Below are 23,924 nucleotides of genomic sequence, written 5' to 3'. Positions count from 1 at the left end.
AACAAAGTTAGGGTTGCCAAAGGGATTGAGGTGAGGGGAGGGATGGATTAGGCGTTTAGCATTAACATATACACATTGTTACGTATAAAATAATCAGCAAGGACCTGCTGTGTAGCACAGGGAGCTCAATATTCCGTAATAACCTAAAGAGTAAAAGAATCTATGAAAGAGTAGATATATGTATAGCTGAATCACTGTGATATATGGAAACTAATACAATGTTATAAATCAACTCCAATATAAAATAATTAAAAAATAATATTGTTTTTGTTTAGTCACTCAGTCATGTCCTACTCTTTGCAACTCTATGGACTGCATCATGCCAGGCTTCCCTGTCCTTCACCGCCTCCCAGAGCTTGCTTAAACTCGTGTCCATTGGGTTGATGATGCTATCCAACCATCTCGTCCTCTGTTGCCGCCTTCTCCTCCTGCCCTCAATCTTTCCCAGCATCAGCGTCCTTTTCAGTGAGCCACTGTGCGCATCACATGGCCAAAGTATTGTAGCTTTACTTCAGCATCAGTGCTTCCAATGAATATTCAGGATTGGTTTTCTTTAGGATTGAATAGTAATTGAAAAAAAAAAAAACCGCATGATTTTTGTTCATTTTGCCTCTGTCACTTTTGAGATTCATTTGCCTCTGACCATGGAGATTCCTTTGTTTCTGACCCTTGTCCATTTTCTCTTTGCAGGGAAGAGCGATCCCTTTTGCTTGTTGGAGTTAGGAAATGACCGACTTCAGACACATACCATTTACAAAAACCTCAACCCTGAGTGGAACAAAGTTTTTACATTGTAAGTACTTTAGCCCCTGGAATATCAAAGAGCAGCTTTAACTCAGAGACCAATTATCCCTGATATGTATGGGACAGTCTAGGGCTCTTGAGTGGAACGTTCTGTCCATTTTTATGGGCAAAGAAGGAATTTTATTGTTTTTCTCCTTCTGAAAACCTTTTATGCTTTCATTTTATAGAGTATAGTGTTAATAATAGAAGAGACCGTTTGGAACTGCAAGAGAGTGTTATAGGAGGCATTTGTAAAGTAGGTCTCTTAGTGACTCAATTAATCTGTGAGTAGAAGAAAGCTTCCATATATCCAGACTAATTCATTCCTGGGTTAAAGGAAATTACAAATGTAGACGTGTCTTAAATTCAAGGAGCTTATATTGTACAGCAGTATTTTAAAATCAGAGGACTTGCATTCTGCTGAAGGCTTTTGGAACATACAGATTATGTGTGATTCCTCAAAGACTCCCCAAGGCCCCTTGTATTCCAGCTTATCTGAATGACCTACTCTATAGTGATGCCCACTTTTTAGACTCAGGTGTTTAGGAAGCTGGATATCTTGCTAGTCGCTTTAGATTCCAAGGCACCTGGCCATCAAAGGGAGGCTCATCCATTGTTGAATCTGGGTGAAATGGTGGCACACTGCCTCACAGCACTGAAGGATGCTTTATCTGTGCCTATAGCTAAAATAATATAGTTTGTTGTGAATATAAATTGGTGGCGCCCAAGCAGAACGTTTATGGGGACCTACGAGAAGAGGTTAACTGTGCTAACCAGGTTTGCAAGAGTCTCTTGGTTGGTCAACACCTTGCCAATGACCATGGCTCCATGTTTGCATTATAGCTGATGTTTGGCTCTGGTCGACATTGAAAAATTTATAAACAAGTGAATATGCATGGCCTTTTAGTATTTTGTGTTTCAACAATAGGATGCTTTCAGGGGATCTTGGGAAATAGTGATTTTGACCACCTTTGTTTTTTAAAGGAAATTCATTAGTTTAAAGTAAAGAAAATCTTATTTGTGCTCTTCTCATCCGGAAGTCACTTTGTTGTCCTTATTCTGTCCCCTATTCTCTTTCTTTATTCTGTTTAACAGTCCTGCCCCCGAGTACACGTATACATGGAAATGTCATAGTAAAAAAGTTGACTTTTTTTTTTCCATATGGATGTCTGAATCTTCGCTGATGGAAGGTTTGGGAATACAGTCAGTTTGATTTAATTTTTGGAATTTAATTAAATGGTAGTTTTATACTCTGAGGACATACAGACTTAATTAGTGAAAACGTGTTTTCAGATCTTCATGGAACAGCCTTCACTTGTGTGTTTTTGTATCTAATTCATGGTGTGTTTCTTGCTTAAGTCCCATTAAAGATATCCATGATGTTTTGGAAGTGACAGTGTTTGATGAAGATGGAGATAAACCTCCTGATTTTCTTGGAAAAGTTGCCATTCCCTTGCTGTCAGTAAGTTACCTTCATTAATACACAATGTATGAATCATTTTTCAGTTGATAAGTTTCTGTGATCTAGAATTGCATTGTCTTTGTTCTCTGCGGAGGGGGAAAGCCCTCCCCAGCTATGTGCTGTGCTGTGCTAAGTTGCTTTAGCCATGTCCGACCCTGTGCCATGCTATGGACTGTAGCCCACCAGGCTTCTCTGTCCATGAGATTCTCCAGGCAGGAATACTGGAGTAGGTTGCCATGCCCTCCTTCAGGGGATCTTTCCGAGCCAGGGATGGAACCTGCCTCTCTTACGTCGCCTGTGTTAGCAGGTGGGTTCTTTACCACCAGCACCACCTGGGATGCACCCCTCCCCCCAGCTATAGCAGGAAACAACTGTTTTATTCCTTATCCTTCTCCAGTACCTTCAGTAATTTGCAATGTAAAGTCACATAATTTCTCTCTGTGTGTGTCAATTCCATATTGATTTAACCAACCAAGATATTTTGACCATTCTTTCAATCCACCCCGGCTCTTTCCATCTTGAGATAGACGTTTCACTTTGGTTTCTGGGAACACACATCTATGACTGGTTTTCTATTGGTGAATGAAAAACGTACATATTCTTCTTTATTACCTTCTTCCTGCCCATTTCTTCAGAGATTATGTGCTGGGAATGACACAGTTGTTCTCAGTTCTACTAAAGACCATTTTCTCAAAAGGTGTTTGCCTTTGTGTGTGTGTGTTCAGCCGCTCAGTCATGTCTGACTCTTTGAGACCCCATGGACTGTAGCCCACCAGGCTCCTCTCCGTGGAATTTTCCCAGCAAGAATACTGGAACAGGTTGCTATTTCTTCCTCCAGTAGATCTTCCCGAGCCAGGGATCGATCTTGCATGTCCCTCACTGCAGGCAGGTTCTTTACCACTGAGCCACTGGGTAGGCCTTTTTGGAAGTCTTATTTGTTTTCAGTCTTCAAATATAATTTGTGAAAGAAAGCAGAGAGACTCTCTTGGAGAAAGATAACTGTTTTGATAGTCCCATTAAAAGGTAGGCTTCCTAGGTAACTCAGTGGTAAAGAATCTGCCAGCAATGCAGGAGACACAGATACCCAGATTCAATCCCTGGTTGGGAAAATCCCCTGGAGAAGGAAATGGCAACCCACTCCAGTAGTCTTGCCTGGAAAATCCCATGGACGGAGGAGCCTGGTGGGCTACAGTCCATGGGGTCACGAAGAGTCGGACACAACTGAGTGACTTCACTTTCACTTTTCACTTTCATGCATTGGAGAAGGAAATGGCAACCCCCTCCAGTGTTCTTGCCTGGAGAATCCCAGGGATGGGGGAGCATGGTGGGCTGCTGTCTATGGGGTCGCACAGAGCCGGACATGACTGATGCCATTTAGCAGCAGCAGCCAGAGGAGGGAATTTCACTTTTTCATCCAGCCATTCATACAGTGTATGCTAGAATTGTTATGACCTTTATCAGGCAAGAAGGATTTATTTTTTTCTTCCCAAAGACTTATTTCCCCACAGCTCTTAGCGCGTGTTAGAGCAGTCTGTAACTTATCCCCAAGATTAGACCAGCTCACATGGTGTTTACAGAGGGGAGAACGCTGCACCTCTCAGTATCTCTTTTCTTTTTGATTGCTTGGTTAATTTCTCCCCGAATTCTTATATCCCTGATGTGACTTGAAGAGTGTGGTAGAGCAGCTGTTCCCTTGTAGTTCCGGCTGCTGCCAACTGTTCTGAGCCGTCAGCCGCAGGCCATGCCAGCTCTCAGAGAGGACACGGTGATTTGTGACTCCCCTCCTTTTTTTATTACAACTTTGTCAGTTATTCCTGGAAGACTTTATGTGATAAGAACATGGGGTACAATTTTTAAAGAGGTCTAAAAGTACAGGAAAGCAGGGCTCTTCTTTAGAATTTAGTATTCTTTTTTCTCTAATGTATTTTGGACATTTCTTCTCTTGTTTTAATAGGTAAATCCTTAGTAGCATATTGGATCCCTTGAAGGGTGAACACTCATGCTTATGTTCAGTTACTCAGTCGACTCTTTACGACTCCATGAATACAGACCCCCAGGCTCCTCTGTCCTGGAATTTTCCACAAAGAATACTGGAGTGGGTTGCTATTTCCTTCTGCAGGGGATCTTCCCGAGCCAGGGATCAAACCTGCGTCTCCTGGGTCTCCTGCATTGCAGGCAGATTCTTTACCGTTGAGCTACCAGGGAAGCCTGGGTGAACACTACTTAGTATCTTTATTAAACTCTCTCTGTTTCATTTATTAACATTTCGTGTATTCTGTCTTTCTAGAATATCAACAAGTTAACCCAACTTTCTTTCCTCCTTCCCTTGTAATGTACAATCACTGTATGCTGTGGAGTTAGATCTAAGAAATTACCTCTGGCTAAATCAGAGTTTACAGGCAAGACTACTAGAGTGGGTTGCCATTCAACTCACTTCAGATTCTCCAGGGGATCTTCCAGACCCAGGGATCGAACCTGTATCTCCTGTGTCTCCTGCATTACAGGCAGACTCTTTACTGCTTGAACCATTGAGGAAGCCCTTCAGAAATCAGATTTAGGGTTTTTCAACCTTAGCACCTCTGACATTGCTGGATGGATCATTCTTGGCTGAGACTTGCCTATGCAGGAAGTTTAACAGCATCCCTGATCTCTATCCACTAGATATCAGTTGTACCCATCCACCCATCACTATTGTGATAACCAAATATGTCTGTGCAGACATTCCCAAATGTTCTGGGGCAGAATCACTACTGATGGACTGGAGAACCATTGATGTAAATTAATAGTTTCCAAACTGTAGCCTTCAAAATACAAGATAGAGTCATCTGTGATAGAGTGATTCATTTGATTTCAATGAATGCAAGTCCCCAGTCCCCTTAAGTTTTTTCACGTTGTTGATAAGCTGCCCTGCAATGTAAGTATTCATTTGTTTGATAAATATCTATCATAAGTGTTCAGTGTGTGCCAAGAATTGTAGGTTGTAGTGTGCTAACAATGACCACAGTGAAGCTGTCTCCTCTTTTGGAACTTATCTTTGGATTATCAGAGGCAATATTCAAACCAGAACAACATCAACGAAAGTGCTAGATAGTAGGTTAGGGGCCACCCTGGTGGCTCAGACAGTAAGGAATCTGCCTGCAGTGCAGGAGACAGACCTAGGTGTGATCCCAGGGTCAGGCATATCCCCTGGAAATGGGCATGGCTACCCACTCCAGTATTCTTGGCTGGAAAATCCCATGGTCACAGGAGCCTGGTGGGCTACAGTGCATGGGGTTGCAAAGAGTCAGACACCAATGTGCAACTAAAACTTTCATGTACTTAGCTGGTGAAAAGTGCTATGTAGAAAATTAAGCAGAAAATTAAGCAGGGGGAGGAGCCTTATAGAGGATGTGTGTGGGGAAGGGATGCAATTCTCTGTGATCTGGGCGGGGAGGGCATCAGTGGATAGGGAACATTGGAGAGAGAGCTTCAATAGGTGAGGAAGGGGATATGTGGGGAGATTTCAGGCAGGAAATCTTCAAGTTCAAAGGCTCCAGGCCAGGCGTTGGCTGTCGGATTCTAAAAATAGCAGAGTGGACAGTGTAGATAGAATGGAGTAGGGAACAGCAGATGTTGGATAGGAAAGGATGGGGGATAGGGTGGCGTGTGAGAAGACCTTTTGTGAGACCCCAAAGCTTGAGAGGTAGAAGGACGCTGGCTCTTCTTTAGTGGTAACAAAACTACTGGGAGGTGTCTAGCTGGGGAGTGCTTCATTTGGTTTATACTGCATGTTTCTATACAAATGTAGCATGTGGAGAAAAATGCCCAGATCTGCATGGTGGCCCAAGCCACTTTCCCCTTAGGGACTTCAGGGGCCCAGAGACGTTGAGCTGAATAAGACATTTCAGCCACCATTGTTCAGTGGTGTTTCAGTTCAGATTTATTTCCAGTGCTTTGACCAATAGGTTGGGAAGCAATCATACCTTATACAGGATCTGTGTGGCTCTTCCTGATACACCTGCAACATACCTTCTCCAAATCAATTGATCCCCTACCTAAAGTGAAAGTATAAATGCAGTAGAAAGCAAGGCCATGACCCTCAGTATCTGTAATCAGCAAATTTTATTTCATTGCTCATTTTATTTTTTAATTTATAGTATTCATTTTGATAGTTTTCAGTGTTTATAATTACTTTAAATTATATTTAAATATTATATTCTGGTTTAGAGGGTGTGTTTTAAAATGTATTTATTTAGCTCTAGGTTTTTTCTTTATTTAATGTCTGTGAGCAAAGCTTACCTAGATAGCACTGTGCTGTGCACTTACCATATGGCACATTGCTAATTCTGTGACAGTCTAATGAGGCATGCTTTATTATTACACCCATTTACAAATGAGGACACTGAGGCAAGGAAAGAGTCCTATAGCTGGAAAGTACTAAGGCTAGGTATGAATTAAGAAATCTCATCTAGCAGCCATCCTAAGAGGAAGATTTGCTGCTATAATGAGTAGCTGTTAAGTAAATATTGTGCCAAAAGCAATAACCAATATCTGTTTTGTGCAACCACTAGGCTCAGCACAATGGAGGTAGAGGGCGGGTATTCAGGTGGGACACAGAGTTAAAGGCTTGGATATCGTGGGTAATGTCCATGAGGCAAACATTAAAGACCTGAAATGTTAGGTGCCATATAAAGGGAATAGGAAAATGCGTGGTGAAAGGGCTGAATTTAACTTTGGGATGACTTCAGGAAGCGGGGTGTCTGGGCTGGCCAAGAAGGAGTAGAGTGTTGGTAGGGACAGCTGGATGAGGTAGAATGAAGGCCATTCCAAGCAGAGCCTGACCAGAGAAAGAGAGGGCCAGAGGAGAGGCTGCAGTCTGGAAGCAAAGAGCAGCCTTGGTGCTGCTGACTTAAAAAAAGAATTCACGATGTGAGTTGTTGTTGTTCTTCAGTCGCTGAGTCATGTCCCACTCTTTGTGACCCCATGAACTGCAGCACGGCAGGCTTCTCTGTCCATCACTGTCTCCCTGAGTTTGCTCAAACTCATATCCATTGAGTCGGTGATGCCATCCAACCATCTCTCTTGCCCTCTTCTCCTGCTGCCTTCAGTCTTTCCCAGCGTCAGGGTCTTTTCCAGTGACTCAGCTTTTCACATTAGGTGGCCAAAGTACTGAGATTCTGCTTCAGCATCAGTCTTTCCAATGAACATTCAGAGTTGATATCCTTTAGGATGGACTGGTTTGATTTCTTTGCAATCCAAGGGACTCTCAAGAGTCTTCTTCCGGCAGCACAGTTTTAAAGCGTCAGTTCTTCAGCACTCAGCCTTCTTTATGGTCCCACTCTCACATCCATACGTGATTACTGGAAAAACGATAGCTTTGAATATTCGGACCTTTGTCAGCAAAGTGATGCTTATTAAAACAGTCTAGGTTTGACATAGCTGTTCTTCCAAGGAGCAAGCATCTTTTAATTTTGTGGCTGCGGTTGCTGTCCACATTGTTTGGAGCCCAAGAAAATGAAATCGGACACTGTTTCCTTATTTTTCCCACCTATTTGCCATGAAGTGATAGGACTGGATGCTATGATCTTAGTTTTTTGAATGTTGAGTTTTAAGCCAGCTTTTTCACTCTCCTCTTTCACTTTCATCAAGAGGCTCTTTAGTTCCTCTTCACTTTCTACCATTAAAGTGATATCATCTGCATATCTGAGATTGTTGATATTTTTCCCAGCAGTCTTGATTCCAGCTTGTGATTCATCTAGCCCAGAATTTCACATGATGTACTCTGCATATAAGTTAAATAAGCAGGGTGACAATGTACTGCCTTGATGTACTCCTTTTTTTGTGAGAGTTGCAAGTTAAGCTTTATTTGGGAGCAAAATGAGGACCATAGCCTGGGAGACAGCATATCAGACAGCCCTGAGAAACTGCTCCAAAGAGGGAGGGGGACAGTCAGTATATATATGATTTTGGTGAAGGGGGAGTTCATGCAATCAAATGCAATATTTTTGCAGAGGTTTCTGATAGTTTCGAGGAGCAGTCATCACTGTGACAGACTTTAGTGCTTTTCTAGATAGGAGGAGCTGCAAGAATTAGGCTCATAAAATCAGCTCCTGGAAATTTCTGATTATCTGAAGACCTGTTCTGCCACTCTTTCCCTGAGTACAGAGTGCCTCCTTTCTGTTCTCCACCCTGAACTCCTTCCAGGGGTGTTGAAAACCACCAGCAGCTGCACATGATTTAATCCTTGTATTAGATTTCAGGCGCCATGGTGGTGGTGGTTTATTTGCTAAGTTGTAGTTGGGTCCGACTCTTTGAGACCCCATAGACTGTAGCCCACCAGGCTCCTCTGTCCATGGGATTTTCCAGGCAAGAGTACTGGAGTGGGTTGCCATTTCCTTCTCCAGGGGATCTTCCTGAGCCAGGGATCAAACCCAGGTCTCCTGCTTTGCAGGTGGATTCTTTCACAACTAAGCCACCAGGGAAGCCCTGGCAAGTGCCTGACAAGTGCTAATTTGTAGCTGACGGTGCCTAGCACGCAGTGTGGACAAGGAGGCAGCAAAATGCAGCTCATGAGTGGTGGAGGGAGCTTGGGGCTTATTCTTTGAGCAGGGATTACTTGAAGGCTATGGGCCTGGGATAGATATATCAGAAGTTTGCTAGAAAGTTGTGGCTCCAGGGTGAAGCAAGATAAAGGGGAAGAATACTTCCTAGAGGAATTGGTTGCAACTCCAGAAATAAGCATCACAGAGAAAATCCTCCAATTCTGTGTTCTGTGTCTCTTAGGAGAAGGATTTATTTCCCTGCTCGTTTAATACAGAGAAAATCATAAAACTTGATTTGTTGGTGCTTCACTATCATCTCTATAGGGATTTGGAACGGTACCTGGAAACACCTTTGTTGTTGTTCACGTGCTGAGTTGTGTCCAACTCTCTGTGACCCCGTGGACTGCAGCACGCCAGGCTTCCCTGTCCATCACCAACTCCTAGGGTTTGCTCAGACTCATGTCCATCGAGTCAGTGATGCCATCCAACAATCTCATCCTCTGTCGTCCCCTTCTCCTCCTGCCTTCACTCTTTCCCTGTATCGGGATCTTTTCCAGTGACTCAGTTCTTTGCATCAGGTGGCTAAAGTATTGGAGCTTTTGCTTCAGCATCACTCCTCCCAATGAATATTCAGGGTTGATTTCCTTTAGGATTGACTGGTTTGATCTTCTTATTGTCCAAGGGACTTGGACTTCAAGAGTCTTCTCCAGTACCATACCTTATCTCATGTTTAAAAATAAAAATTGTATTTCTTAGAGTGCATAATTTTTGTGATTTCACATTTTCTTTAATCAGGTTATAAACTAAAACTTGCCTTACCTTTCAGAGAAAATACAGACTACATTTTAAAATGTCTAAGTGTTAAGTATTCAAAGTACTTCAACTTTTGCTCTCTCTCAAATTGGTAATGTGCTAAGTGCATCTCAGCCTATTAAATAAAGAGCCTGTTCTGAATTCAATATATCTTTTAATAAGGGTGAATATATTGGGTAACTCTTGGCTCCCTTAAAATTCATATTCTAAAATCAATATATGAATGGTGGTGAATTGTTCAAAGCACATACATGTGCTCAGGTACAAGTCAGAATTGAAACAATCCAGGACAGTGAGCCATCCTGCCATAGATTTTGTTTCTGTTCATCTTTTTAAGAGATTTAAAAAAAAAAAAAAGGTTATATAGATATGTAAAGCTCATGATGAAAAGCAGTAGAAAATTATAATTGTATTAGATTATAATCTGACCTTTTTTTTTTTCTTGGCTGCCATACAGCATAGGGAACTTCCCCAAACAGGGATGGAACCCCTGCCCCCTGGTGGAAGCTCTGAGTCTTAACCACTGGACCACCGGGCAAGCCCTTCTAGTTCTTCATTTTTAAAATGAAGATAATGATAGTTTCTACTGCTAGGATTGCTTATATACGTAAGAACTGACTATTAAAACGAAACCTTTAATATAAGATCCAGCCAATGCAAAAGCATAAGAAAAATAAATGATGTTTTAATGAAGGAAATACATTATTTCCAAGTACTAGTTATCTTAGAATATCTATAAATATAGAGAAAATTAATAGACAATATATTGGAATTTACAAAGTCAGTAATGTGTAAAAAACATCAAAATTGAGAAAATGAAAACCAGTGGCCATACCCAGTAGAAAACATTTACAAACCTAAAAAAAGAAAATAAATAAAACCACCAAAGAGTGTAACAGCAAGAAACAAAAACTATTATAATGCTTAAAAACTATGTGAGGAAGTTCTAGAACTGTACTGAAGGACATGAAAACACTAAATAATCATTTAAATAGCTAATTAGTTGAGAACCATTTAATATATAAAGCTTGAAACATGAACTCATTGAGAGGATAAACTAAATGGTCACTGTATTAGTGGGGTGAATTGGTTGCTTATTCATCAGGGCAAAATACATCAGCAAGTTACACGAAACACAAGAGGAGTTAAAGGTCAAACACTTGAAAGAAACCCCATAAACAAAACTATTAAAATAGTGGAAAGTGCTCTACAAGCAAACTGAAAAACAGGAATGATAACAGAACTAGATTTAAGATGTCACAATGAAAGCAAAAATTTCCTTTGAAGATTAGAAGCCATAGGATAGGTTGGTTAAAAAAAAAAAAAACTTGCAGCATAAAAACAAATAGATGACAGCAATAATATAAAGTTTCTTTTTAATCAGCAAGCAAAAGATAATTCAATCTAGCAAAAAGTTTAAATCAAAGAGGAAGAAATCTGAATAGCTAATAAGCCTATGAATGGCTCATGCTTTATTCAGCCACCGTCATGGTTGTTAAGACTGCAGAAGAGGAAGCCAGAGCACCTGGGTTGACACCCAGTCTTCTCCCCATAGAATAGAGTTTTGCCAAGAGAACGCACTGGTCATACAAACACCCTCTTCCAACAACACAAGAGAAGACCCTACACATGGACATCACCAGATGGTCAACACCGAAATCAGATTGATTATATTCTTTGCAGCCAAAGATGGAGAAGCTCTATACAGTCAACAAAAACAAGACCGGGAGCTGACTGTGGCTCAGATCATGAACTCCTTATTGCCAAATTCAGACTTAAATTGAAGAAAGTGGGGAAAACCACTAGACCATTCAGGTATGACCTAAATCAAATCCCTTATGATTATACAGTGGAAGTGAGAAATAGATTTAAGGGACTAGATCTGATAGACAGAGTGCCTGATGATCTATGGATGGAGGTTCGTGACATTGTACAGGAGACAGGGATCAAGACCATCCCCATGGAAAAGAAATGCAAGAAAGCAAAATGGCTGTCTGGGGAGGCCTTACAAACAGCTGTGAAAAGAAGAGTAGTGAAAAGGAAAGGAGAAAAGGAAAGATATAAGCATCTGAATGCAGAGTTCCAAAGAATAGCAAGGAGAGATAAGAAAGCCTTCCTCAATGATCAATGCAAAGAAATAGAGGAAAACAACAAAATGGGAAAGACTAGAGATCTCTTCAAGAAAATTAGATAACAAGGGAACATTTCATGCAAAGATGGGCTTGATAAAGGACAGAAATAGTATGGACCTAACAGAAGCAGAAGATATTAAGAAAAGGTGGCAAGAATACACAGAAGAACTGTACAAAAAAGAGCTTCATGACCCAGATCATCATGATGGTGTGATCACTCACCTAGAGCCAGACATCCTGGAATGTGAAGTCAAGTGGGCCTTAGAAAGCATCACGAACAAAGCTAGTGGAGGTGATGGAATTCCAGTTGAGCTATTTCAAATCCTGAAAGATGATGCTGTGAAAGTGCTGCACTCAATATGCCAGCAAATTTGGGAAACTCAGCAGTGGCCACAGGACTGGAAAAGGTCGGTTTTCATTCCAATCCCAAAGAAAGGCAATGCCAAAGAATTCTTAATTGCACCATTGCAGTCATTGTGCTAGTAAAGTAATGCTCAAAATATTCTCCAAGCTAGGCTTCAGCAATACGTGAACCGCGAACTTCCAGGTGTTCAAGCTGGTTTTAGAAAAGGCAGAGGAACCAGAGATCAAATTGCCAACATCTGCTGGATCATGGAAAAAGCAAGAGAGTTCCAGAAAAACATCTATTTCTGCTTTCTTGACTATGCCAAAGCCTTTGACTGTGTGGATCACAATAAACTGTGGAAAATTCTGAAAGAGATGGGAATACCAGACCACCTGACCTGCCTCTTGAGAAACCTATATGTAGGTCAGGAAGCAACAGTTAGAACTGGACATGAAACAACATACTGGTTCCAAATAGGAAAAGGAGTACGTCAATGCTGTATATTGTCACCCAGCTTATTTAACTTATATGCAGAGTACATCATGAGAAATGCTGGACTGGAAGAAGCACAAGCTGGAATCAAGATTGCCGGGAGAAATATCAATAACCTCAGATATGCAGATGACACCACCCTTATGGCAGAAAGTGAAGAGGAACTCAAAAGCCTCTTGATGGAAGTGAAAGAGGAGAGTGAAAAAGTTGGCTTAAAGCTCAACATTCAGAAAATGAAGATCATGGCATCTGCTCCCATCACTTCATGGGAAATAGATGTGGACACAGTGGAAACAGTGTCAGACTTTATTTTTGGGGCTCCAAAATCACTGCAGATGGTGACTGCAGCCATGAAATTAAAAGACGCTTACTCCTTGGAAGGAAAGTTATGACCAACCTAGATAGCATATTGAAAAGCAGAGATATTACTTTGCCAACAAAGGTCCATCTGGTCAAGGCTATGGTTTTTCCAGTGGTCATGTATGGATGTGAGCATTGGACTGTGAAGAAGGCTGAGCGCCGAAGAATTGATGCTTTTGAACTGTGGTGTTGAAGAAGACTCTTGAGAGTCCCTTGGACTGCAAGGAAATCCAACCAGTCCTTTCTAAAGGAGATCAGTCCTGGGTGTTCATTGGAAGGACTGATGCTGAAGCTGAAACTCTAATACTTTGGCCACCTCATGCGAAGAGTGACTCATTGGAAAAGACTCTGATGCTGAGAGGGAATGAGGGCAGGAGGAGAAGGGGATGACAAAGGATGAGATGGCTGGATGGCATCACTGACTCGATGGACGTGAGTCTGAGTGAACTCCGGGAGTTGGTGATGGACAGGGAGGCCTGGTGTGCTGTGATTCATGGGGTCACAAAGAGTCAGACATGACTGAGCAACTGAACTGAAGTGAACTGAACTTCTCCCCAAACTGGCTGTGTGACTTTTGACACCTTACTTAACATCTCTGGCTCTCTGTCATCCTCCATGAAATGATGATAATTATCACAGTACTTGCAGTGGAGATCTGTGGTGAGGATTCACATAGTTCAGTGAATGTAAAAAGAGTACTCAGTAGCACACGGTAAGCACTTAAAGTGTAAACCTTGTTTTAGTAGCTTAAATTACTAAATTAGTTTAAGCCATCAGATTAACAAATATAGTCAAGGTTTTTCAAGAACAGTGATGATTAAGTGTAGCAGAAGGACTCTCTCCAGTGCAGTTGGCGGGAGCATGACCTGATACAAGCCTCTTAGAGGAGACTTTGGATTAAAATTTAATAGACATATCTTTATGCATTTATGTACTAGATATCTATTTTAGAGAGGTAACTGGGGCTTGGAGAAATACAGTAATTAGCCATAGTCACACAGATGCTAAATGCCAGATATGGGAATTGAATTGAAGTCTCTCTGGTTTCATGGTCCTACCATGGCCCATTGTTAATAAACATATGACAGAAAATGTTCAGTTTCATTAGTTATAAAAAAGCACATATTAAAACAACCTGAGGCCATTTTATTCCTATGAAATTGCTGTATATTAGATAAAAATGCCTGTGGTTGGCAAAGTTGCAAGGAAGTGGACAGGCTTACTCACTGGAGCCAGGAGAGTAGAAGTTAACAGTATTTTAGGAGAGCAGGTTGGCAGTACTTGCTGAAACTGTAAAAATAGTTGTACCCTGTTACTCAATAATTCCACCTAAATTTTTTTGGGGGAGAATGCATCATGGAAATATAAGTATATCTATGTATAAAACTATCTATGTGTCTGTAGCTGTTAAAAATTGGAAACAATCTTAGTTGCAACTTTAGATTTGTTTTTGTTCAGTTGCTCAGTCTCATTGGACTCCTTATGACCCCGTGGACTGCAGCACGCCAGGCTTCCCAGTCCTTCAGTGTCTGCGGGGTTTGATCAAACTCATGCCCATTGAGTCGATGATGCCGTCCAACCACTTCATCTGCCTACCCCTTCTTCTGCCCTCAATCTTTCCCAACATCAGGGAAGACTTTTCCAATGGAAAGAAGCTGGAAGATTGGTGAAGTTAATTACAGAATATTCTTTTCCAATGGCAGATTGGTTAAGTTAATTATGGAATATTCATAAGATAAAGAACCCCTCTGAATTACGGAGAAGAATAAATTTTTACAATGGAGAATATTTCCCGTACTTTTTGTCAAGTTTAAAACACAAGTGGTTAAAAAGCATATACATTAAAATAAAGCTAAAAAATAATGTTATTTCATAGGCAGCTCCTATGTACTTGTCACTGTTCTTACTGCTTTTTGCTGATTATTTCACAAGAGCTGCTGAGATATGTATCTTTTTTATTCACTCTTTACAGATTAGGAAACTGGAGAGAAGTTATGTAACTTATCCAAAGTTTAATAGCCACTCTGAGCCAGAGCCAGAATTTAAACTCACTTCATCTGCCTCTAGAGCCCCAATCTTTATCCAGTACACTGTGATCTTATTTTCCTAAGATGTTGTTTAGTTGCTAAGTCGTGTCTAACTCTTTGCAAGCCCATAGACTGCAGCGTACCAGGCTTCCCTGTCCTTCACTATCTCGAGTTGGCTTAAGCTCATGTCCACTGAGTTGGTGGGCTTTCTTGGTGGCTCAGGCCGTAAAGAATCTGCCTGCATTTCAGCAGACCTAGGTTTGGTCCCTGGGTTGGAAAGATTCCCTGGAGAAGGGAATGGCTACCAACTCTAGTATTCTTTCCTGGAGAATTCCACTGATAGAGAAGCCTGGTGAGCTGTGGTCCATGGGGTTGCAGAGAGTCAGACTGTCACTTTCTTAAGTTAAATACATATTTAAAAGTACATTACAAATTAGAGCTGTGTGTTTGTCAAATATGTAAAAGATAAAAAATACATTTTTTTCTTTTTTAAGCTATTTTTGTAAACTGTACAGCATTTATACAATTAGTGTAAAATAGTTTGTAAAGACAGCTTACATTTTAAGGAGAGAGTTGACAGACTTGCTGGGTACAGCAAGGTTTTCTGATTTTTTCAAAGTTCAGTGTAGGGTTTTGGATTCAGAAATGGCTGGACGCTTGCTCCTTGGAAGAAAAGCTGTAACAAACCTAGACAGCATATTATAAAGCAGAGATGTTACTTTGTCAACAAAGGTCCATGTAGTCAAAGCTCTGGTTTTTCCAGTAGTCATGTTTGGATGTGAGTGTTGGACCATAAAGAAAGCTGAGTGCCGAAGAATTGATGCTTTTAAACTGTGGTGTTGGAGAAGACTCTTGAGTCCCTTAGACAGCAAGGAGATCAAACCAGTCCATCCTAAAAGAAATCAGTCCTGAATATTCACTCGAAGGACTGATGGTGAAGTGAAGCTCCAATACTTTAGCCACCTGATGCAAAGAGATGACTCATTGGAAAAGACCCTGATGCTGGGAAAGATTGAAGGCAGGAGGCGAAGGGGACAACAGAGGATGAGATGGTTGGGTGGCATCGACTCTACGGACATGAGTTTGAGCAGGGAAGGGGAGATGTTGAAGGACAGGGAAGCCTGTCATGCTGCGGTTCATGGGGTCACAAAGAGTCGGACACGACTGAGCGACTGAACGACAACAAACGGGTGGGTTGGATTGCCTTGCTCGAAGACAGAGGTGGTATATGAGGAGGGCTGGGTTGATGAATTCGGTGCTGCCTTTGCTGTTAGCGGTGGCCTTGATCAGGGCAAATCGCGACCTCGTGGGTTTTGCAGTCTCATGGTGTTTGTGACTTCTACCATGGGAAACAGGCCTGATTCCAAGCGGGGACGGAAATAGAATCACGACCAAGTAAAGGATAGTCACTTTCTTCTTTCCCAGCCATGTGTCTGTCCATATCACATTTTATTGGAGTCACTTTGCATGTGCATCAGTGGGAACCAGCTGCTATACTGTGATGTCATGTGAGAATGTTTTCCCTTTTGCATGCAGTGAAAAGCTTCTGATAGAATAAGGCTTGTTTACACCCAAATGTTCTCCTTTTATTCACAAGAAGGTTACAGTGAGGAGGGGGGAGGATCAATATGACTCTTGAGTTTGGATTTAGATCTTAAGTGTGTATCTTTCCTCCTTAAGCCAACGGATGGTTTTATTCATATTGATTTTGATTAACTTTGCCGTTGAATCAGTTGATATCTAGTTACATCAAAGAACTTTAAAGCATAATAATGAGAATTCTTTAAAAAGAGTTTCAGCTAAGAAAAATGCTTTTTTCTGTGTCCCACATACTTTTTTATATGCCAATTTAAAACAGTTCCATTTTCTAATATAACGGATAGTATCTTTTTGACACAAAACTTAGTTTTAACATCCAACTTTTAAAAAGTTCCTTATATTTACTGTGCTTAAAGCTTGTGTAAGCAGATTTAAAATTCTTTTATACAGAGAAAAATTGCATAGTTTAAAGGTAATTTCAGGTCAGATTAAAATCTGTTACTTGTCCTCTGGCTCTGAAATCCTGAATTATTACTCAGACACAGACTTCCTGTGCTCTTTCATTCACTGATTTAACCAGGAATTCGTGGTTAGCATGTTCTTGATCAGGCTTCCCAGGTGGCACTTGTGGTAAAGAATCCACCTGCCAATGCAGGAGACATAAAAGATGCAGATTCAACCCTAGGCTGGAAAGATCCCCTGGAGGAGGGCATGGGAACCCACTCCAGTATTTTTGTCTGGAAAATTGCATGGACAGAGGAGTGTGAGGCTACAGTCCATACCATTGCAAAAGAGTCAGACATGACTGAAGCGACTTAGCACTCATGCACACACTCATGTTCTTGATAAAAGCCTGCTGATATATCATTTTGTTTCTGAAAATAAGGTAAAACAACATGGAAATGCCCATTTCCCTGATGGTGGAAGTTTTATTCCTAATTAGGTTACATCTGTATTACCATCCTACAGTGCTGCCTTCCCCAAATGATTGCTTGATATCTGTGCTTCTTACCTATGAAAAGGTGAGATTGCAAAGGTGTGTGACAAGTCCCTATGAAGAGTTCTCTTGTTACACTAAAGTTACAGACATTATCCATTATTCACTCTTCTGTTTGAGTGAAATGAAATCCCCTCCAAAATGAATCCAGGAAGACTGTCCTGTTGAACTGAGAGACTTCCTTTTGTCATAAATTGAAAATGGTATCATTCCTTTTTGCCTTGGGTGACAGAGGTCTTGGGTCTTAATTGAAGTGCCTTTCTCATACCTAAAGATAAAATTATATATGGATTCTCTGCTCTAAGTTTTCTTTTGGCTGTGTTTTGTCTGTTTTCATAGAGGTTTTAACATTAGAAACTGCTACAAATAATTTTCACAGTTAAGTATAAACAATAAATATAGTCCTCAGCTGGAAAAATATATTTATCTTTTATTTTTTTATTATATAAATACTGTGATATAGGAGTTTGGCAAGTTGAGATGTTGTGGAAATTTTTATCCTGTATTCATGTGTTGAAAGTTCAATTATGTATAAACCTTGGGAAATGGAAATATTTTAAAAGTTTCTTTGGTTACTATTTCAGTGTTAGTTATAACACTAAATGTTCAGTGCATTGATCTGTGCTTAACTCAAGCATATCCCAGACACAAAATAGTCTATTTCCTCTCTATCTCTCACTGTTTATCTTTTCCTCAGAGATATTATAGAGGACAGACTGAAAACAGCAGAATCAACCAAATGTTCATAAATAAGAGGATTTGCAAATTGTGGTTTATTCAGATTGTGAAACCTACATAGCAGTTTAAATAAATGAGAAATATACTAATACAGTCATTATCAAATCATATTGATAAAAAATGAAACTGCAAAATATATTCAGTTTAGCACAAAAAATTTAAAATACGTTTTTCTCAAGAATATAAAAATGAATATAGATTCTCAAAAAATTTTAGAAATTCCTGTCTAATTTCCTTCTCCAGGAAGGAATTGTAGTATTTATGGACATCCAGAAGGACTTTTTTCTGTCGTGTTTCAATCTTTTTACACATTTTTAAACTTGGAATTTCTATATTTAAAAAGTAATATATTAAAGTGCCAAACATGAGTAGCCTTAATTATATCTTTAGCTTTAAAAACAGCATTAATGTCCTAGGTGGATTCTGTGCTTTGCTGACACAATTCTAGGACATTGAGAAAGAGGAAACGATCATTTACCCAAAATAATAATTAAAAAAAACTTCTTTTACTATGAAATGTTTCTTTTTATACAGATATCTCTTGTTCTTCTGTTGCCCTTCCCGAAGCATTAAGAAATCATGGAAATTTTAAGATAACGGTACAATGACTGTGGGTTGAAGCAAAGCTAAATTGGACCAAAGTCAGCTTGGCAAATTGTCATGCTGTCTTTGTATTTATTTCTTTCAACTTTAACACCCACAATTTATTAAGTGAGACAGAGGATACAAGAGGAAGCTTGGAATCCTGTTTGGATACCGTTTAGGAAGGAAGTCAGGTCTTGATGGGGCAGCCCCTTCCTCTTCGCCACTGGCCAGGAAAACCATCTTTCTGTTAAAACCTATTCAATCTGAGAGAGGTGGGGTGACTTCGGGAAGGAAGGTGACCTCTCCCTTGTAAAGTGGAAAGGCTCTGTCCTCCACCCGCCCCACACCGTGACTTATTCAACTCACTTCCACCACTGTTTATAAGAACACTTGTGTTGAATGCTTGTAGTACAGCAGTAGTCATTTAAAATATAGCTCAAACGTCATGCCCTCAAATTTCCTATGTTATTCCAAATCTTTGATCATTACAATCCCAAATGGAGCTTTTGGTCAGCTCAAGTTTGCCTCTGCCCTGTTTGAGTTAGCAGAGATGTTTCGAACAAGCCAGAAGTTTAATAATACATATGCTGCTCCTGTGTACAGTATAAGCATTGCTGCTTGCTATCAAATCTGAAAAGAAAATGCCTTAATGAGAGTCAGGTCATTTCCAAAATGATACAGCAATGTTTTTCTAAGATGCCTTAATTTCTGGGGTAGTATCAAACAAGTAGTTTGATATATGGAACTGATGTACATGCTGGCTGAGGGAGGCCATCAGTGGAACTTGTTTAAACTTTGAGGGCTTATCAGCATGTTGTTCTTTTAAAATGTATTGAGTTTTGACCTCAACTTTAGCTATACTGGTTTATTTAATTTGCTTTGTAACATGGCTGTGAAAAACTGGTCGTTCTTTAAAAACTGGCTCCTTAATTCATTTCTTTAAAGTATTTTGTAAGATTTGTATAAAATAATGTCTTTAAATTATATTTTATATTTTATAAATATTTTATGAAACTATTTTAGAAGATAAAGGACAGAAATTGTAAGGACCTAATAGAAGTAGAAGAAATCAAAAAGAAGTGGCAAGAATACACAGAAGAACTACACACAAAAAAGTTCTTAATGACCCAGATAACTATGACGGTGTGATCACTCACCTAGAGCGAGACATCCTGGAGTGCAAAGTCAAGTGGGCCTTGGGAAGCATTACTATGAACAAAGCTGGTGGAAGTGATGGAATTCCAGCTGAGCTATTTAAAATCATAAAAGATGATGATGTTAAAGTGCTGCACTCAATATGTCAGCAAATTTGGGAAAATCAGCAGTGGCCACAGGACTGGAAAAAAGTCAGTTTTCATTCCAGTGAAATGGAAGGAAATCTGACAAACCTAGACAGTGTATTATAAAGCAAAGACATCACTTTGCCAACAAAGGTCCATCTAGTCAAACCTATGGTCTTTTCCAGAAGTCATGTATGGATTAAGAGTTGGACCATAAAGAAGTCTGAGTGCTGAAGAATTGATGCCTTTGAGTTGTGGTGTTGGAGAAGACTCTTGAGAGTCCCTTGGACAGCAAGGAGATCCAACCAGTCCATCCTAAGGGAGACCAGTTCTGAATATTCACTGGAAGGACTGATGCTGAAGCTCCACTACTTTGGCCACCTGATCGAAGAGCCGACTCACTGAAAATGACCCTGATGCTGGAAAAGATTGAAGGCAAAAGGAGAAGGGGAAACAGATGAGTGGATGAGATAGCATCACCAGCTCAATGGACATGAGTTTGAGCAAGCCCTGGGAGATAGTGAAGGACAGGGAAGCCTGGCATGCTGCAGTCTATGGGGTTGCAGAGAGTCAGTCAGACGCTGCTTTGCGACTGAACAGCAACAATTTTATAAGCTATAGTTGATATTTTTATAAAATCAAATATTGTATTATAATTAAGACATTTTATCCTACAACCCTGTTTTGGGAATAACTGTAAGTTTACAGAAATGTTGCGAAGATGATACAGAGTTCCCATACACCTTCACCGAGTTTCTTCTTATGTTGACATCTTACATTGCCATGATGGATTTATCAAAACTAAAAAAAAAAAAAAACCTGACATTATCCATTACTATTATTAACTACACTCTGCTATTTATTTGGATTTCACCAGTTTTTCCACAAATGTCCTTTTTCTGTTACAGGATCCAGCCCAGGGTACCACATTGTGTCATCTAATCTCCTTAGTCTTCTGACTTGCAACAGTTTCCAAGTTTTCCTTTTTCCCATGACCTTGGCAGTCTCAAGTAGTACTTGCCAGAAATTTTGTAGAATATTCATCACTTCTTAACAAAAATGTTTAACCTCTGGGATTTTTGAACGAAAGCCCTGGTAGACTTAGTAATAGTTTGTACCACCAATTTTCCACTCATATATCAGTTTCAGCCTGGTGATTATTTCTTTTTAAATTTTTCTTTTATTTTTTTATTCATTTATTTTTTTATTGGAGAAGCCTGGTGATTGTTACTTTATCTTCTTATCAGTTATAGAAGCACTTTAGGATTAAAAATTGATTTATAATTAATATTTATATGGTTTAATTTTGTTTAATATTGGCTTCAACTGTGTATGCATTTTACATTCTCAGTGTTGTCAGCTTGTTCAGTTTAAACCTCACAGGAAGTTTGTGTTTTGTCTATTGTTTATCAGATTCGAGATGGACAAACAAACTGTTACGTGCTGAAGAATAAAGATTTAGAACAAGCTTTTAAAGGAGTTATTTACTTGGAGATGGACCTCATATATAATCCGGTAAGTCTAACTAGACTACCTCCCAACTTCTTTGTACCAAAAGTAAAAGGTGGCCAACCTGAAGAGAGTCAAATCACTATAAAATGTTTCAGAATTTTTACAGCTACAGAGAAAATAGTGTTTTGAAACTTAGCCAAAAAAAAAATCAGTGCTGGACAGTCTCATATTAATCCTTTTGGCCCAATAGAATTGATGGTGTGTAATTCTCAATAAATCAATGTTAAAAAAAAAAAAAAACAACAAGAAATAAGAGGAAAATTAGGTTCTTGGCTTTATTACCTTTAACCTTCTTCCATTTATGATTGAACAGAGATGTTTTCAAGCCTCTATGTTATTTAACTATTATAGTAGATGCTCTACAATCATACATTATCAGGACAAATAGTTAATGGAAAGCATCAGTAAAAGGAGGATTTTTTAAAATGCATCTTGCACTTTTAGCATAAGATAAAATACATGAATATATATTCCCTACCAGTCTTTAGGTGCAGGCCTGAAACCTTTTTCCCAATAGCATAGACTTAATATTTTTAGTTCTACAGTGTGTTCCTTGCATACATACACCTATAACATCTTTAAATACTAATTTCAGTTTCTTGAAAGTAGAAATATTCTTTAAAGACACAGAACAGTCTGAATGTGGAATCCCTCTAGGTTATTTTTCCATAAAATCATCGCCTCAGTAGCAGTATCTTTGTAGTAACTGACCTTTCTCAACACTTTCCAGAACAACATTGATTTCAAGTCTTTTGATCTGTATTAGTGCTTCCCTGGTGGCTCAGCAGTAAAGAATCTGCCTGCAACTCAGGAGACCCGGGTTCAATCCCTGGGTCGGAAAGATCCCCTGGAGAAGGAAATGGCAACCCACTCCAGGATTCTTGCCTGGAGAATTCCGTGGACAGAGGAGCCTGGCGGGCTACAGTCCATGTTGTCTCAAAAGAGTCGGACACAACTGAGCAACTAATACTTGTATAATATATCAATAATCTCTATGATAATTAAAATATAGAATTACAGTATTGGACAAAATTGCCATAAATAGGTTTACAAATTAGTGCATTTGGTTCTGATGGATATACAGTTCAACTGTTGGGAGCAAAAATTCCTAGGCGTGCGAGAATGTGGCTTACTTAGCTGTGAGCATTCATTTGTCATGGTATCAGCAGCAGGTTCTAGAACGGGAAGGGACAGCACAGGTTAGTTAGTGGGGTCCATGAATATAGGATAGGGGTACCTTCACAGTAATTAGAAGAATGGCTGCCATTTATTACCCACCTACAATGTCCCAGGCTCTGATACTCTTTCATTTCATTCCCAGAAGAAGCCTGGTCCATAGCGATCATGAATGTCATCTTATGATAAGCAAATAGAATTAAAGAGGAGAACTGATTGCCAATAAATGAGTGAGTTAGGATCCAGATGCAGGTCTTCCCGACTCTTCTCCCTGATGCTACACTACTGATTCTTTGCCTTGTTTAAGAGATTATTCATAAAGTCAGTAGCAGGGAAGTTTTATTCCTGGAAATGTTAGCACTCTGGGCACAGGCTCCAGTATGCAGGTCTGCTGTTACTTCCTCTTCTTCCCCATTGAACACTTCCCTTCAAGGAGAACCTCTGGTGCATGTTAGATCACCCTGCATCTCCTGTTTTCTTCTGGCAAGGACTTGTATATAGAATATGCATACATGTGAAACTGGAGTTTTAGGCAGGAAACAGCCTTAAATCCAAAACTGTTAGTTCAATAATGTTCTAATTGTCCATCTGATATAGAAGAAAAGGACTTGAATTTTACTTTTGAGGTTTTTCCCTTAGTATAGTCATTTGGACAAACCACAAAATCTCTCTGACCCTCAGTTTATTCCCTAAAAACAGGACTAAGGTGACTCACGTACTTATTTTTCTGGATCATTGAGAGGAAATGAGATTCTCTATGGGAAAAAAATGTTTTTATAAGCCGGAAACTGATTTCCACATTGCAAGGTGTTACTGACAAAGGGATAGTGCAAAACCATGATTTGAAGGGAAGTTTGACTTTTTAGAAGCTTTAGTTGGAGGACTTGGTGAGTCAGTCTCTGCAGTGGCTTAAAAAAATCTCTTCAGTTTGCAGCGTGGGAAGAGCCCCCACAAGTCTCCAGTCTGACCTCGTCTCATCACTCATGACAGTGATGTTCATGAAGTGAGACCCAGAAGCCCTTGCAGAGCACCAAGGCACCCCTAAGTCTCCGCTCCCCACCCCTACCCAGGCCCTTAGGGTCAGAAGGTGTTGGTTTCTAGGGCTTCTCAGTCATTCGAGAGAGAGTGAAATCCGTCTCAATGCTTCTGTTTTTAACCCTG

At 40.0% G+C, this 23,924-nt stretch overlaps 1 protein-coding gene across 7 annotated transcripts in view; it reads left to right on the top strand.

Annotated features, from left to right (window-relative positions):
* Positions 1–23,924, top strand: part of MCTP2 (multiple C2 and transmembrane domain containing 2) — a 260,725-nt gene that overhangs the window by 148,219 nt on the left and 88,582 nt on the right. For all 7 annotated transcript variants that reach the window (XM_061394292.1, XM_061394289.1, XM_061394291.1 and 4 more), the window contains 3 exons: positions 691–793; positions 2,143–2,245; positions 21,489–21,590. In XM_061394292.1, the coding sequence (XP_061250276.1) occupies positions 691–793; positions 2,143–2,245; positions 21,489–21,590 (308 nt within the window). The remainder of the gene's footprint in view (positions 1–690; positions 794–2,142; positions 2,246–21,488; positions 21,591–23,924) is intronic.

Source organism: Bos javanicus, chromosome 21 (assembly GCF_032452875.1).
Source record: "Bos javanicus breed banteng chromosome 21, ARS-OSU_banteng_1.0, whole genome shotgun sequence".
Classification (NCBI taxonomy): Eukaryota; Metazoa; Chordata; class Mammalia; order Artiodactyla; family Bovidae; genus Bos; species Bos javanicus.
This window is presented reverse-complemented; position numbering and strand designations above follow the sequence as displayed.